The sequence below is a fragment of the Empidonax traillii genome, unplaced genomic scaffold (genome assembly GCF_003031625.1).
Source record: "Empidonax traillii isolate 1590-97213 ecotype Southwest subspecies unplaced genomic scaffold, ASM303162v1 scaffold843:size495593, whole genome shotgun sequence".
NCBI classification, from domain to species: domain Eukaryota; kingdom Metazoa; phylum Chordata; class Aves; order Passeriformes; family Tyrannidae; genus Empidonax; species Empidonax traillii.
The window spans coordinates 380,872-398,934 of NW_020956036.1; the positions used below are offsets into that span (position 1 = coordinate 380,872).

At 41.3% G+C, this 18,063-nt stretch overlaps 1 protein-coding gene across 2 annotated transcripts in view; it reads right to left on the bottom strand.

Annotated features, from left to right (window-relative positions):
• The window catches only part of APP (amyloid beta precursor protein), a 201,531-nt gene that overhangs the window by 131,879 nt on the left and 51,589 nt on the right, over positions 1–18,063 (bottom strand). For both annotated transcript variants that reach the window (XM_027902117.1, XM_027902116.1), the window contains exon 3: positions 5,428–5,557. In XM_027902117.1, coding sequence (XP_027757918.1) covers positions 5,428–5,557 — 130 coding nt within the window. The remainder of the gene's footprint in view (positions 1–5,427; positions 5,558–18,063) is intronic.

Genomic DNA, 18,063 nt, shown 5'->3' on the forward strand with positions numbered 1-18,063 from the left:
AGTATCCAGAAGAGAAGCTCTGCCACTGCAATCAGAAATAGGTGCACTAGAGCGTGCTTAGAGAAGGAAAAATAGCAAGTTCTGCCAATGTAGGAGAAGTAAACAGGCATTTCACATGCTTGTGTGAAAAAATTCCACCGTTAAAATTGCAAGTAAGCTGCTAGAAGAACTAGAAGAACTGTCAATTACATATATCTCTATTTAAATGATTCATTCCAGGTATAACCTTGGTGTTTTCTTTAGTTTAATTGGCTAGGCACACATATCAAAACTTGAGCGTGCCTCTTCTTCTGACATCAACAAGTGGATAACTTCACAAGCTGTTAAAATAATAAAGCATGACAAGTTAATAAATATTTTCAAAGATGTTTTTGTTAAAACCAGAAACAGAAGCCAGCTTTTCACTTCATAACCAAACAGCAAAACATACTTGTCATATAACCTAATCCACTTGTTTATGAACAAATGACTGCAAGTAATCACGTCTGGATTGACAGAGGCTATATAAATAATGAGATTCCAATACATCTGTATCCTTCAAACACTGTCTGATGGCAGTGCTTAGCAGCATTCATTAACAGGATAATGAGGCAGAGTCACACCTGAGCAAGCACTTTACACAGCACAGTTAATCAGTGCCCTGGTAACTCGCCCTTTACCCCACCTCACCATGTCCTGTCTGCCGTGACCAGGAGTGATCCACCAACATTCACATCACTGAGCCTCTCCTGCCTCACCAGGGCTGTGGTGCACAATAAGCAGCTCTGCTGGTGTGTATTTCACCAACAGAAAATGAAAGGTCACCTATTCAGAAAAGCATGGCCACACATTTATCCAAGGTATTCAAAGAGACATGGCACAGGGACAAGGATGCCTGCTCCCAGCACCAGCAAGGAACAGGGAGTGAATTACCTCATTTCACAGCCCACACTGCACAAATTCACTAGCTGCTTTTCCTCAGGCATGCAGAGAAGAGAGGAGAGAGCACAAACCAGGACTGCTTTCTGCCCACACTGCCCTGACAGAGGCAGAAATCCTGCCCTCCGGCTGCTGGTGGCAGAGCTCCCACCAATATTTACATGCCCGGTCTGCGGCCGTGCCATTTTCCCAGTAACAGCTTCCATAAAGCAAAGCAGAAACCTTGGGCTTCTTGGAACTGTCTGATGCAACCCTGCAGCTGTGCCACACAGCAAGTCTGCTGTCACCATTTTGGAGGGCTTAGTTTTAGGAGCACATGCCATGTGCCTGCTGCAGGTGTCAGGATGGATGGCAGCCCAAACACTGACATCACGCGAAGGGAGGGCTCCAGATCCCAACCTTTCCATCAGCACATCCCATGGCTCCTCAGCTTCGCCTGATCACCCACACACATCCATGGTTCTATGTCCAGTGGCACACCCCTCACTCAAATAGCATAAATTAACTCGTTAAGATTTTTATTAGTAAAATCCCAACCAAACCTGAAATCCCACGTTTTTGCCTTGTAGACAGTACTCTGACACCACATTCAAGACACTTAAACAGCCACCAAGATTCTTATTTTTGTCATAAAGTGGCTAACAGAGTTTGAAAGCCATAATAAGGACACACTGGAAGATGTTTTCTAAAAGCAGGAAGATAGCTTTAAGGCAAATGCCTTCAGTGTGTTCACAAAGGTTAACTAAAATTTACTCAACTATTTTCTTTTCACAAGAAGTTTCCCCTTCTTCAGCAAACTGAAACTGTACAGTAATCCCATGTCCCTGAGAGCACACAATGAACACACTGGTAAATCAGATTTATTGCACAAGAATATTTTCTGAAAGCTTGCAGATTTAAGAACACTGGAAAGTCCTGCACACAGACACTAAATTCATAGCTTAAATTTCATTAAAAGCTCTTCTTCTTTGGATTCATATAAAAATATTTTTAGGGGGCATATTTCTATGGTCACTGCAAAGACACATGGCTGACCCAAAAAAGGGGCTTTCATTCTGCCTTATTTAAATTATGGCTTTTATTCTTTAGTTGCATTCTCTTAAGGAAATATGAAGCTGTGAAACCCAGTCAATCTGATGGATGTTACTGAAGTATCCTGCTACAAATAAATGCAGTAACTACTGTCCTGCACAAGTCTCAAAGATCAAAAACCCCTGGAGCAGCCAAGGGCTGTAGTGATATGTTCTCCACGCGTCTCGGAGAGCCTCGGCTGATGATTACGATGCAAATGGACTGTGAAGATGCTCTGGCCTGAGAGCAGCCAGATTTCTGTCACTCACTGCTTCTCAACTCTGTGAAAAATAAATGTCAAGATGGAAGAAACTACTGAGCTGACTCAAGTTACTTGAGGTCATCCTCACAGCAAAGTAAAATTAATACTCAACCCTGGAATAAGCTGCCCACTGCCAAATGTACTTATGGCATCTCAATTCTTACCAGATGGATTTAACAGTGGTCTACAGCAAGGGTCTATTTGGCACCAAAATTACCAAGGAATGGGCACTGCCAATGCCCAACTTCTGAAATTGGTCACTAGCAGCTACCACAGCAAGGACAGCTGAGGCACATGCAGAGCTGCCAGGCAAGATGCAACTTTTATAAATAATCTTTTAACACTGAAGAAGTACTGGGAGGGGAAAAAAGAAATAAAAAAGCTCTCTGGACTCCTCAGCTCTGTAAAAAAGTAAGATTTAGGAAAAAGTTATTTTCAGACTGCTTATGGTGATAATTTATAAAATCAGTATCCTGAGCTGTTAGTTCAGGTTACAAAAAAGACCCCAACAAGCCAACATGATATTGGATAAAATTATAAGAAGTGATAGTCTGCCAAAGCTATGACACACTGACAGACTGAATTCAATCTGTCTCAAGTCTACCCCCTTGACATATAACGCACCAAGAATATTCAAGGTATTTGACCACAACTTTTATACTACAGAAAAAAACTAAAGTAATTTAAAAGGGTAATTAATTGTCCAACAGAAAAACTAAATAAATATTCAGTTAAAAAACCCCAAATAACACTTTTGGGTGGGAACAACCTCTCTCAAGAAGCTCTGCTCCCAGCCTCACATGTGGGAAAATGACCCACTCCTCCATCCTCCTCCTCTAATGAACTTTTACCATGTGTAAGAAAGTACAACATTAACCATACACAACAAGCAGAGTGCTGGGGGGCAGAGAAATTACAGGTAATGGCCACAGTCACCATTTTTCCTCCAGAGGAAGTAATTATGTGGCCACCTATCCCCTGTAAATCCTTGGGAACATCAGTATCTAATATTTATTCTAGTCATGGTCAGAAGATGAATGTCAGCATAGGAGAAGGATGAAAAACACAAACACTGGCAGACATGACTGCATGAACTTCAATTACAATTAAATCCGATAAAAAATAACATATGGAGGAATTTAAAAACAGAAAACAGAGCTAAGGGCTAATGAGCATGAAGTGCTTAAGTCTTTAAAATTTTTGCCTCCAAACCCTACCTTGCTATTTAAGAAAAGACACACAGTCTGCAATAATTCTTCTTTCAAAACTGCAACTTAAGAAAGACACCTTAAAAGTCCAAGTCCAGCTCCTCACTCCTGCAAGGAACTGCATATAGTCCTGTTCATAAATTTATGAACTTTCTTCTACATGATTAGACGTCTTACTCCTTTTACCAGAAGACTGTTGGAGCGCCTTATGCTTGCAGATACTTCCTTATAATTTGCAGATTAAATTTATTCATGGGCAATTTATATTCATTTGCTCTTGTGATGACATTGTCTTTTAGCTTAAATTAGGTTTTAAGTTCTCCAGGGCACTGACCAAATCTACATAAGGACAGAGTCCTGTAACAGTTCCCTGATCTTAATTCAGAGCTTTGCTTATGGTGACAAGACAATAAATAATAAAAATTAGTTTTTATAGTTCCACTAGTCTGATGTTCTTCCGCCACATCTCCCATTAGTGCAAGCGCACTTGCATGGAATCTGACCAAATATATCATGATGAAGCTCTAGGTGAGACTGCAGTTCTGCCTCACCTCTGACAAGCTGCTTATCTGCCTCTACACATGTATCAGCACTACAAGCTGATGTTTCTATCCTAACTATGAAAAACCGAAGAAAACTCAGCAAAAAATGGGTGGAAGAGCACTAAAACTTTTGGTGGAACTGACCAACTCATCTCCTGTAGAAATCTGGAAAACTTCTACACAAAAAACAGCAGGCTCCTTCCCACAGTCAGAACTCATATTGATACAGGCAGGTCCTTCTCATCGCAGAAACTCTTGAATTTGGGCTCTCCTTGAAGACTTTTGCTCAGAATAAACTAGCTCTGTAGAGCCTCAGTAGCGTCAACAATGATACTCTGCAGGGTTAGAAACACCTGCTTTGTATCCATACAAACATAAATCGTATCTAGAAACTTTACTGACAACAAAACTTCCCTGGTACTTGGTACAGATTTTGTACACCTGCTGTTTTGGCATCTTGCACCAGGCTGGGAACATTCCTGTTAGTTAGTCGGCAGGCCCAGCTTTGCTAAGCTGACACAGGCGCTGCCTGGGCATCAGACAAAGCATGCCAAGTGTTTCACCTATTCTACACAAATGAACAAAAATTCTAGGAACATGGCACATTTTCTGGATTTCTTTCATTATTTGTTTCATGGAAGAATTGGTCTGAGTTGCTTTCCATGCCTTTTAGCTGCTCTGGATTAACAGAAAAGCAAGTTCCAACTCTGAACTCCAGCATTTATCACAAATCAAATGGCAGTGGTAAAGCAACATATTTAAATAGTTCATAGAATAGTTTCAAGAAAATGTTGCACCCAGAATGTTAATGAAAACAGCAAATTAATATGATTCCATTTTCTAGGTGCTGACAGAAGTAAGGCTTAACAAAAAACTGAAGGCCTAAACCTCTTTTTTAATTGATTCAAAGCACCAAGGACACAGGAGAGAATAGCAAGCAACTGCTATAAAAATAAAGTTGCAGAAAGAAATAGGTGGATTCATAATCTCACTTATTTTTTTTTCAATAAAAACAGATTCCCATTGTCCTCACATAAGAGACCAAGTACTAGGTATTAAAATAATAATAGGGGGAAAAAAGTATTGCTTAGGGAAAAGATGGATAGCTTATAAGCAAACAAACCTGGGTGTACATACGCATGTCTACACATGAAGAAAAGAGGGGAGAGGGCAGATAATGACAAAAATCAGGGGAGTAAGCAGAAGACTGGTTTGTAGTCGCTCGTGAAAATAGCACTGCGAAGAGCAGGAGTATTTCCTCTCTATTTAATTCAGTTTCAAAAGACTGAACAATTGGACAAAACCCACTTCAGAAAAGATGATAATACTGAAGCTTCTGATGATATTTATGCAGATTCTCTATCTTTTTCATGAAGAGACTGAAAAAGTAAAAGCAGGAAAACCAGACTGAAACTGAGTCACTCACCCAGACACCTGTAGGGAACCACAATATGTGGGTGGCCATTGCACTGCTTCCATCCCCTCTTGCACCAGTTCTGGATCGTAACTGGCTGGTTGGCTTCAACAACATTGGTGATTTGCAATTCAGGGTAGACCTGGAGTTAGAAGTATAAAAAAGGACAAATGTTATCACCAATATCCACTCTAGGTCACGCGATACTGTCACACGTGTTTGCAACATGGATATCACCAGACTGTATTTTTCCTCCATTCTCCCTGTTCTGCTGTGCAATGTATTTACCTCACAGTAAAACTGTGTGCATGCACTTACCTGGAAAGCTGGTGTGTCTGTTCACCAGCAAAAACATGTGGCTGCCAGCTCAGAATAATTATGGTGGTAACAGCTGGCTGTCAAAATTATAACTTGGCCAGTTATGACTGACTAAGTTAAAGATCAGGTAAACAGGTGTTTCATGGTTAAATACCTTCTCCTCCACGTCTAAGCTATTGCAAAAATTTATGTATACAGGGGCATAATCTCAATTCAACTAAAATTATTAGCATACCTTTATGTTTATCTCAACCATTTTAACAACCATCGTAATTCCTTCCCCCTGCAAAGTATCAACAGCCTGTTGAATGAGTTATTCGTATTTAGCCTTACATGACCAATTTCTTAATTGCTGAGATCAACATTCTATCTGCTTTAACACTGCAATACACTTCTACATCCACGACCATGCCTCCACAGCAAACTGGTTGACTGGTTTATTGGCAGACCACAACTTGGGCTTTTTATCCCCCTTAACCCCTTTATCCCATCCCTCTTTTCCAACTTTACTGTCAATAATGGCTTATATGACCACCTTCACTGAGGATGGGTCTTAGTCACTGACTTCTGTGCCAGACCCACCTCCCAGTCACCTCCTACACTCACATTTCATTCCATCAGGAGCACGTTACCTTGCACTACACTGGGAAGGAATTTCAGAGCATGCAAACCACATCCTTATGGATAACACTTAAAAGGAACATGTGCTCCTGGAGCACACCTGATGACTGGTTAGCCCACACCACCAGGCCAGGGCCAGCCAAGGCAAAGCCTGCCAAGGGCACTCAGAGTGGACACTCAGCCCCTGATGACTCACTCCACGCTCCCAACTCACTGCACCACAGCAGTTGCTGGCACAGCCCATGGCTCTTGCTTTTCATTTTTCAAACTGGCAATCAATCAGTCCTAACATCAAACTCAAAAAAAGGTTCTAGTTTTCCTTTGCTTTTCCTCAAGCAATCCTGACCAATTTCCAGGTGTGTCAAATCTGAGGATTTAGATGCACTGCAAACCACTCTCTACTCGTACATTCCAGCAGAAAAGCAAAACAGAAATAGGAATAAGTCTGAAGTAATTGCAGATGCTCCAAAAACACCCTGTAGAGAAGGAACATAATCCAAAATAGAGAGAGCTGGATTGAGATTGGTGAATTCTGACAGTCCAAAAACAGTGTTTGGAAAACCACTGTAAGAACCTCGATAGCCCTGCTGATTTGTCTGTATTATGGATCTTCACCAAGCTCATGGCAGGTGTGCAAAACCTGTACTACGTACCAGGGAAGTTTTATTGGCAGTAAAGTTTCTAGCTATGATGTATGTTTGTATTGATATGAAACAGGTGTTTCTAAACCTGCAGATTATCATTGTTGATGCTACTGAGGCTCTGCAGGACTAGTTTATTCTGAGCAAAAGTCTTCAAGGAGAGCCAAAATTTGAGACTTTTGGGGATGAGAAGGTACGCCCCTGAACAAAGGCTAAAATCTAACTCTGGCAAAAAATTAGGCAAGTAGGTTATTTCACTCCAGCTTGAGCAACAGTCTCAAACTATAAAAGACACTAACAAACAGTACAGCCTCCTCAGATATGAGATCAGTAGTCTTTGAATGATTATGCTCTGGTCCACACACATGGGAGCAACACAAAGTAATCAAAGCATGATTAGAAATAATTGGATATAACTTCTTACTTTCATTAAGAGACAGGAAGGGGCTAATACAATTGTAAAATCGAACTATATTAAGAGCTCAATGCACAAGACAAGGGCAGGTACAGTAACAAGGAAATGACTGCAGAACGAAACATTGCTTAAACAATGCACTTTATGCTAAAGAGATTGAATGTTAACCCTGCCTTCTATTACAAAAAAGAATTTTTTAATCAGATACTTCTTGCCTTGTGCAAGCACTTCAAAGAAGCCACCTGACAGATTTCTGCCAGTTTTGACACCACCTTCAGCTCGCCAGAGCCAACAGCTGAATCACTGGGGAGGCTGAAGGTGCAGCCTTGGATGTTAACCCAGCACATGAGGTACAGCTCAATTCACGAAAGACCACAGGGCAAAACTGAAAACTTCAAGAGGGAAAGCTTCCTGCTCTCAGAAGATTTCAGCTTTCTTTTGTTCTTTTTGTGACTGAGGCTGATGGTCATCGTCCACGTTACAAAGAAAGCACCATTTTCACACTGATTGCTGAACATGACTCCAAAGGAACTTGTGGCTCCCCCTGCTCCATCAGTGCTTTAAATCCTGAACTCTGAACTGAAACAGCAAGATTCAAGCAAAGTTTCTTTCCCTTTCTTCCTCAAGCTCTTTATCTTTTTCCCTTGGGTCCCCTCAGTTCCACCAAACAGATCTGCACATGCTCATGCTCTTGACTCCTGTCACAGCACTGCCAAAATGGATTAGGAGGTCACACCTCGGGAAACTTCACACCTTAACTGCTGTGTAAATATTACACCACCAGGCACCAGAGCTGCCTCAAGAGCTAACAAACACGCTGCAGGAGAAAGATTTGATTTTCTCTGGACACTGCACTGTCATGCTGCACCCTTCCAAGTTCAGACCTCTGCCAACGTCACACGCCAGTAATTACAGCCCACAGTTACGTAACGCTGGGTGCTGTCACAAGCCACGCGCTTGATACACCACAGTGTCACCAACACCTTCTCATCGGGGACATCGTAACATTCCTCAGGGTTAAGTGTCACTTCTCACTGACAGAGGAAGTAGATGCCTTAAGCGAAGACAACTAAAAACATTTCGCAATGGCTGAACTGGAATGTTTCAGAAAAAAATTAAGGCAAAAAAACTCAAACCAATTTATTCATCCACGTGAAGATGTGCGTAGCTTTAAAGTGACGGAAAACAGGATTTTGATCCATGAGAACAAAGACACACACTCAGTCGCTTTCCTGAGGTGAATTCCTAATGAGTAAGAGTGCACTATTACTGTAGGGCCTCACTGAAACAATAAGATTAGAGAGGGAAATAATTAATTATTTTTATTTTTACTATTTCTCCGAACCACCATTTTAACTGGTGGTTAGTACAGTGGGTCAAATTCTAAGCAATTAACAGTATTTGTCAAAAGTATGCAAGAATAAAGAAACACAAAGAGGCCTCTTCTTCTGCTCCTACATCAGTTACTAAACTCCTAATTTCCTCTGACAGGTCACACAAAGCTCCATCCACCCTTCACGAGAGAAAACAGGCTTTGAATTTCATTATCAATAGGTTAATGCCAGTGTATGTGCTGAGGAAACTTCCCCTCGCTAGACTTACATAAGGTATTTGCTCTGAATTGAAGTGGGACCTACTTAGTGGCACAGAAAAATGAGCCTCATATTTATTTATAGTGTCCCTAATGAGCCACTGTTCCTTCTAGAGGCTCAGCATGAGCAGTGCTAGAAAGTTGCAGGAGACCCAAAGTTTCTAAATTATCACAACTTGCTGTAGAGCAATTCCCTTAATACATCTTAAAAGAAACCACAGAAGAAACAGAGATCAACTTAATCCAGAAAATTTAACTGGCAATCAAGAGATACAGCTGCATCTTCATTCACTTCCATTGACATTACCAACTCTCCTTATATACCAACTGCAGAAACAATAATTTAAAAGGCCACTCAAGTTTCTGAGAATTTCTTATAATCTTGCTTATACTTGTGTTTACCACTGCTAGTTCTGATTACAGATGGATTTAGGACTAAAATGTGTATCAGCTGTGTGATGCTTCCAGTTAACCTCTAGCAAGTCAAATCCCCTGCTCCGCTCCCTGCCCCAGAATATTCATACAGCTAAAAGAAATTAAGAAGTTACAGCTATAAATAGTCAGAACAAAAATGAGGGTGGTTTTAGCAGTTGCATCTTTAGCAACTTGGATCATTTGAACAATTTGACAGGGGAAGATGAACTGAAACTAGGATAGAGCTTGATTCCATCCAGACTTTCCTTGAGCTGTCCTCCCACAGCCTTCCCCAAAAAAGAAAAACAAACAACCACGTAAGTTAGTCTGTGGACAAATTTACTTCCAGCTGAACCATGTGACTGACTTTGTGCCTTGAATATACTATACTTACAGTACCGATATTCCTTTAAATACTGAGAACTGTTCACAGCAATTATCAGACAATTTGCTTTTTAAAATTGTAAACAAAAATCACAGATGTGACAGAAGTAACCACTTACCTCTGCTTGAAATCAGCAAAGAAGTGGTTTTTTTATCACCCCAGTGAAGTAATGTGCAGTTACTACAAGCACAAAAGAACACAGACATTTAACAACCAATGTTTAGGAAGACTGTGGTCTTAAAATCGCTTGTGGAAAACATCCTTTGCCAGCAATCACATCTGAAGGATACCTAAACAATGCCTCAACTATGAAAACAAGCCCTCAGTTCCAGATCAACAAATTATAGTTGGATCAAAACCTATTTCTATTCCTTTCTAAAGTACATACATGCTTCCCAGTATATTTACATTGATGTGTTACTGAAGAGCACTAACAAGCAGACCTGCTGCACTCATTTCCATGCGTTTGTCATGTCCATGCAGATGAAGAATATGATAATAGTTTCTGTGTCTCTGCAACCTTTCCACCCTACACGTTCAGAAGCAGAGACACTGCAGAGTCCCAGATGCCCAAGATCAGCTGCAGGAGTCGTGTCACATGAGAAGCAGTGACACAAGTACCATCAACCCTGAATGAAATGCCCTGTTCTCAGTCCTGCGGTCTGTGTCTGGAAAACAGACAGCTATATGCAAAGTAAAGGTATTATAAGTCTCACGTGCAAATATTCTAGTTTATTACTGGTTTTTACAACAACTTTTCTACATTACTATAGAGGGTCCTGGAATAAGGTAATGTTGAACCCTGACTGAATAAGATTTAAACTCAGAACTGGGATCCAAGAAGCAGGAATTTTTCACCTGGTTGTTTTTGGGTTTCTCTGTGGGTTTCTTTTTGTCTTGGTTTGTTTTGTTGTTTGGGGTTTTTTTAACTTTATTTTTAACTTGCTGCTGCACAGTCGTGTAACTTAAGGCTAAAAATTATGTCAAACTAAAAGACCTCCACAGATAAAGAACATGAGCATCACAGACTCCTGCGTAAAGACCCTCCTTTGAATGTTCTTATTTACAAGTAAAGAAAAAAACCCCAAACAATAAATTGCACATACTTACAATATGGAACTGTGGATGCTTATTGCCTTTATGTTGCCACATGCTTCAACCAGCTTATGTAATTATTTTGCCTGTTTCTTCAGCAGCTGCTAGCTCAAGTTATGATTTTTAACCCTTGCTTTCCATGCACCTGCTCCAGCCATAACTCTTGGTCAGACCTGCAGGCTAACCAGGTGAAGCAATATCCACTATAACCACAAATAAAGCCTGGTAAACCTGTGGTGTGTCAGCTCTGCAGTCCCCTGCACAGACACAAGGGTTTAGAGGCATGGGCATAACCCCTGCACTGAATCGTCAGGCAAGAGGGAGAACAGAAGACATGCAAGGTTTAGAGAGATTTTAACACACCAGCAGAAAACCACCACATGTCGTCAACTTTACTAGTCCAGAGAGCCCCAGAGGTCCAAGACAGCAGCTGTTGTGCTTGACAAGAGATGAACTCCATGTTGCCACGCTGGCCATCTCCCAACCACCACATCCTAGTCTCCTCCACTATTCCTCTGGCATGTTTACACAGTCAGCGTAGCCTAACACAGCTCCTTGGCTCTCCCTGGGGCAGCCCCCTGCCCAGGAACCATCATCCCTCTATCCAGCATGCTCCCATGGTCAGCAGGAACACCTTTCCTTCTCTGCCACATCTCTGCTGCTTCAGCTGTACCCTGTCATGCTCAGCCACTCACTCCTGGCTCCCTTCTACACACAGAAATGAAGCTGCAAGGATAGCTGGCATCCCAGCTTTTCCTGTCATTCTCTGTGACCCAAGCAATGCCTTCACTTGATCAGGGGGAATTACAAAAGGAGAGTCAAACCCAGCACTAGCTGCATTGGAGCAGACATGAATTCTCTGTCATGGGCAAACAAGAGAAACAGCAAGACAACCAAAAAAAGCAACAGCTCTGCCCCTGTACCACAAGTCCCAGGTGTCTGCTGCTGCAAGTTAATCAGCACGACATCTCAGGTATTTGCACTAATTTCCAGCTGCCATTCGGGAAGAGAGTATGTACGTATATACCCTTTTAACCCTGCAGTTTAAAACAAAATTATAGTAATCAATTCCTAAAATCAAAACCACATGCAATTACCTAGCACAAATAAGTAAGCCCAGGCTGAATGTCTTCCAAACTAGACAGAGATTTTTTTCTTTTAATTTCAAATTCTCAGGACAAGTTTCCAGAGACATACTGGTTCTTATCTTCAGCCACATCCCCTGGCATCCATCCATAATATCCCTCAATTTTTAATAGCTGCAGCCTCGCTATCTGAGTCGACCCTCACTCTCACCTAGGAGTTTCACACACTGCTCTTATAACTGTTTCTTTGGGTCGATCCAGCAAATGGGCCCAAACATCCTTTCCAACATCTCGGCTGCTTTACTGTCACACACAGAGTTACTGTTCAAGAGTTTCATGCCACAAAACTCACCCACTATTCCCACTCCTTTCACCCCAACTCTTGCCTCTCCCATCCACTCATCCTGGCATCCTGCTGGTTCCCATTTCCAACCTCTCTGCCCACGCAGTGACTCTTAAGTTCCATGTTAAGGGGCAAATGCTCTGTCCTCTTCTCTTAAGCATCTTTTAAACTTGTTCATTTTTATCTCCAAGCACGCAAAGCCAGCAATCTTTTCAACACTCAAACTAGTTTCCTTCTTTACTGATCCTACCCTATCTATACAAAGGAAAGCAAAACATAACAAAACACACAGGGGGTGTGGGTGTGTGTGAGAGAGAGGGGATATGATGAACCTTTTAGGCATTATCCACAGACGATGGGGGAGAAGATGATGGGGGCAGACATCAAGATGTTGCTGCCGTTTTACTCATGGTCATGAGAACATGCACTCACTGCTTTTCTCTGTGAATAGGGTACATATAAAATCTTGGTATAGTATCCCAAGTACTTATGGGTATGGAGAGCAACAGAAACTTGAGCAGGTTTTAGTGCAGTGACCAGCTGGGTTGTTTTGCCCACCTGAAGGTTCGCATATACACGATCTCTTCTGTTAGAAGCCCCTAACGTGCTTTTATCTGGAATTTCTCACAAGACTGCCACTTACCCTGTAATTAAAGCATTCAGAAAAGCTTCCAGATGTGAAGCAGCCTGCTCAACCCAGAATACTCACACATTGGCTTTCTCTGAGCACTTTCCTCTGCACTCAGAGAAGGCAGAAGCCTATAAAAGCAGAAAAAAAAAGGCTACATGGTCAAACATGTTCTCCTCACTGCCCTTCAAGTCCTGGATTTCATAGCACAAATATGCTTGTATGCAGCAAGAAAACCAAACCAGAAACTTGGCCCTGCCAGGAATACTCTGTTTACCACATTAGGTCTCTAAAGCCTCTCTTACGTAACTACAGAGGATATCCAGCTTCTCATACTGTAAAACCTCAGAGTAAACAGGGCTGGACTTATAGTCTCTTCTAAGCCGTTCCCCTGTCCACTCTAAGCGCTTACAGGTGCAACAAAACGCTTCTACTTCTCCACTGGCAGAATTTCATATTCACAGAGAGCCAGCAAAATCCACTTTGTCATGTCACCACAAACCTGTTCACAGATTCACTCTGCTTGAGTTGAAGGTGAAACTACATCTGCCTGTTACTCTATGGCATCACCAGAAACAATTAAAAAGTTTTGGCTTTGAGGGTGTTGGGGTTTTTGGCTTTTCTTTTTAATGTGTTTGCACTCTTTAATTAAATTCCTACATGAATAATATTAAGTATTAGAGCCATGAGACAGAATAATACTGTTTTATATATGATACAGAATAATCAAGCTAACAGTGTATTTTTATCTCAAAACAACATATGTCCAAAGGACAAGTGCTGCCATCCTCACAAGAGGGAAAAAACATGCAGCCAGAAGCAGTTTAAAAACAATAATTAAAATCTCCTCCTTTAGGCATGATAAAAGATTTCATCCACCCACATCCCTCTTTAAGGGTCTGTGGCACTGTGTCACCAGAGCAAGGAAGGTGGCACAGTGTGAGCAGCTAGAGAGCCCGGGCCTGGTTTTCCAGGTTCTCCTGCAGGCTGTGGGAGGAAGGTGAGGCAAAGGGCTGTCCTGGCAGCAGCTCTTCCATCACATCAATGTACCAAGTGCCAGTGATCTGCACCAGACAACTAATACACAAGGATGGTGCTTAAATATAATTGTGCTGGCTACAGCACAGGCATCCAAGGGACTGCAGTAAAGGCTCAGCTGATGTGGATCTTCAGGCCTTACTATTCTTTTAAAAATGCAAACATGAGGAAAAAAATTAAAAAAATAAAAATCCCCACGAAAATCCAAAGAACCAAACAACAAAGTCTGACCTTTCTTTTTGTGGTATTATCATAATGGAGATGAACCACCACATTTCATCTCAAGCATGATACATTTCAAAAAGGGCCAGCAGGGAAAGAAGCAGATCTTGTGCCAGCAATTTCTGCCCAGAGAGGAGGTACTGTTCTGAAGGCATGAAATAAAACAACGTGACAGCTTTGCAAAAAACACTACACATGGAAATTTACTATTTCCTTCTCAAAGAAATCATCAATATAAATGGGATGCAATACGCATTTTACATCATCAAATTACTAAGCTGAACTAGTTTCACAAGCTTCACCCAAAGAAACCTCCCACCTTTCTGTCAAAGGGTGTCATATGTGACTGGGTTATGTTTGTCAAGATCACAGCACAAAACATACCTAAGCTGCAGCATAAGATCTATGAAAATGTACTTGAAAAAAAAAAAATGTTCTCTACTCAACTGTTTTTAAGTTCTGCTGCTTATGAAATGACCTACTTTATGTCAGAGTTGTCTTTGAGGCCATGCAAGAACTGCTACAAAGTAACAGGCCCGAGAACGCATTTTCCATAATCTAATTAATTTATGCATTCTTGAGTTTACTGCGGAAGTAGCCAAAGGGCAATTTATTACTCTGAGAGCCCAGATTCAGTTGCATGCATGCTCCAAGAGACAAACGTGGCGGTGATTTCCCTTTCCATGAAATCAGCTTCGGGCTCCAGTACCAAGAATGTGAAGTGGTAAATACAAGGTCATATTCTGAAACAGTGGTTGTACTCCGCCATCCAGCACATGGGAAAACCATGCAAGGTTTAGTCCTGTAGTGAAAGCAATTCAGAAGAAGTCAGAGAAATCTCTGAGTTAGAAATGGACCACCTAATATTCTAAAATAAAAGGTGACCTCAAAACAAAGAAGAAGAAACTTAGGAGTGTGAGAAATGAAGCTACAGAGAGCACACCTACAGAAAACATTCAGATGAGTAACATTTCTCATTTGTGAGCAACCCTGAAGACGTGTATTCAGTGTTATATATTTCCCTGCCTTCGTCCTTTAAACAGGATACCTAAAGTAATTACCTGAGCAGCTCTAAGATGACACCACATTTTTTCTTTCTTTATAAAACAAACAGCCATCTTTTTTAATCAGTTTTGTTCTTGTGGAGGAGATATACATTGTATAGACTACAGCTTTAAAATACAGTGTCAGCAAAAAATAGGATAAAGGTTTCCTTTCCGAAGAAATAAAATGAATAATTTCTTGAAAAATACTTATAAATTTGTGTTTTTCTCCAAGTTCTTTCTCATAACATCTTTATCCACAGTAATCAGAAGTGCCTTTCCACTGCCCTGCACAGATACAGCAATTCTGCCTGCAAACTGCTCTCTTAGGACAGTAACCTGCAGAATACATGGTGAAGATAAATCAGGCACTTCCTACAACCAGTACCAATATTAACCATAACTCAGATTAAATAAAGTTCGCCATGAAAGTTCATCAATAGGAACTGTCACTAAGCATTTTCTGAAGCCCTGTCTAGACATGTGAACTTCAATTTGAAGCCACTACCAACACAGAAGTTCATTACTCTTTCAGGTTTCACATGCGTCTGTGTTTCAAATAACAAATAACAATGCTCCAAAACACAGGCAGTAAATTTCAGTATGAAAGTTGAATAAGCTGCAAAAAATGTACTTCAGCCTGATCAGACCCATGTGGACTTACTCAGGATTTCATTTTAAACTTACATTATATTACCGACTGAAGTAATTTTCAAATGCAAAAGACCCCTTATGATAGAGTATGCAGTTAATACATACATGGTACAAATTCTGCCTTATAGGGAATAGTATCTACTGCCCATGCCTTTCATAATACTCACAAAGCATTAGTGAAAGCTAATGTCCACCAGGATATTAAGAAATCTTTATTAACCACTAAAAGCTTCAAAGCTCCACAAGTCATTTAGAATTCACTTTTACTCATAAACTGCCCTTACTGTTTCTCCAGTTTTGCTTCATGACAGGAGAAGAGAAGGAGGGTATGGGGAGGTCTCTAAGACTGCCACCTGCAAACACCTTTGCAACAAAGCTTGGAAATTTGTCCAAGAAAGATATAAATATTCTGGCTTATTTTAGTAAAGTGGTTGGTGCCTTCATATCCAGTTGCTAAACTGGACTAAAAACTCAACTAATCCAACTTTTCTTCTAAATGCTGTGACTCCTAAAGTAGTAAGCCAGTATGTTGAGACCCTGAATTATGTCCATACAGGTATTTAACAGGATGGCCTCCCAGTCATCCCCCCTTTTGAGAACAAGGAATTTTAGCCAACATTCCTTGAGATGAAGCTGTGCCCTGGAGTAAATGCCAGTTTGAAAGCAAAGCAAGAAATGAAATTGGTATCATCAAATGTGCTAAACCCAGCAAGGTCCTACCATCCCTTCTCTGCACCAGACTTCCGAGTCTGCCGGACTGCACACACACCCACAGGCACAAGGTCAGTAGTGGCAGACTGAGTCAGCGCTAGGTCTGAAACAAGTACACATGCAGCATCTCCCAGGGCACTTCAACGGCCTAACACTGGCTTTGCACACTTTTTTAGTAAAATCGTAACATCTTATTACTGCTCTTTTCAGAATGAAAACCCATGTAGAAGAATATCCCTCTCTGTTGCTGCATTACCACAGCAGACCCACGCTTTGTTTTTGCACTTCCTCGGCAAGCCCCACTGCTCCCAGTCTCCATAGCACAGGTTAGGGGCCAAAGCTTTTGGGTCATTTTTCCCACTTACAGGTGATGAACAGTGCTGCAGAGCTGACTATTAAACCTGGTAGACTTGCGGGAGGAGAAAGGTTCTGATGGAAGCTGCTCGTCAATAGGTCAAATCTAAGCACCAAATCTCCACGTGCATGAAGTTCCCAGTCACTGGGCTGCCTAAATGCATCTGTACTTTTACCAGGAGCAGCTCTGAAGGGTGCAAACCAAAGAACATACTGTCTCAGTGCTCCATCCCCCACCAAAAAAGAAGCCGAACATTTTCTTGCCAGCTTTTTTCCTCCTGCAGTCTGTTCCCACACAGATGGCAAAATGTTTTTTGAGGCTTTGTACTGCATGCTCCACTGAAGCCAGTGGGAACCCTGACACCAACTTCTGTAACAGAAAGACTGAATCCACCAACTCCAAGAATGTCTGAAAAATGAAAAGCTTCCCCCCCCCCCTCTACAAAATAACCATCTCAAGAAGATTAGGATGGTTGCCAAATAGAGAAACCACTTCAAACTGCTCCCAGTGACTCAACAGACAACAGTGATGTCAATGCCTTGAGAACAACATTGTTGTGGTGTAACCAAGTCCAATCATATCCAGTGAAACTTCCACACCAATATACCGAGATATTATTCTCAAGCACAAACAGGGTGCGCATTTCCAAGTGCTCAAAGGCACGAGCAAAGGGGACATCAGAATAAACTTAAGTTCAAGTCAACTATGAATGCTCTGAGATGTGTCAATCCTGAATTTTAAAGGACAGAGTAAGGACTGTAACTCTGCACCTGCTTTCCAATCCAAAGCACTGTGCAGCTGGAACATGCATGTCCCTCTGCACCCTGTATCTTGCCAGCAGATATCCCAGCCCACTTACAGAATCACAGAATCATCAAAATTGCCAGTTCCTCAAAATCCACTTAATTAAATACAATAATTTATTGTATGTCTCTTCTTTTTTCTTTGCTTCACAGTAAGACTGGCAAACAACGATCTTTGGCACCCCCTTTCTCCTACAGGAACCAAGGTCACAGAATTATATTGAAGTAAACATAAATGAATCAAATCTGACCATTTCAATCAAGGACTTCTTGATTGAGAGGATTT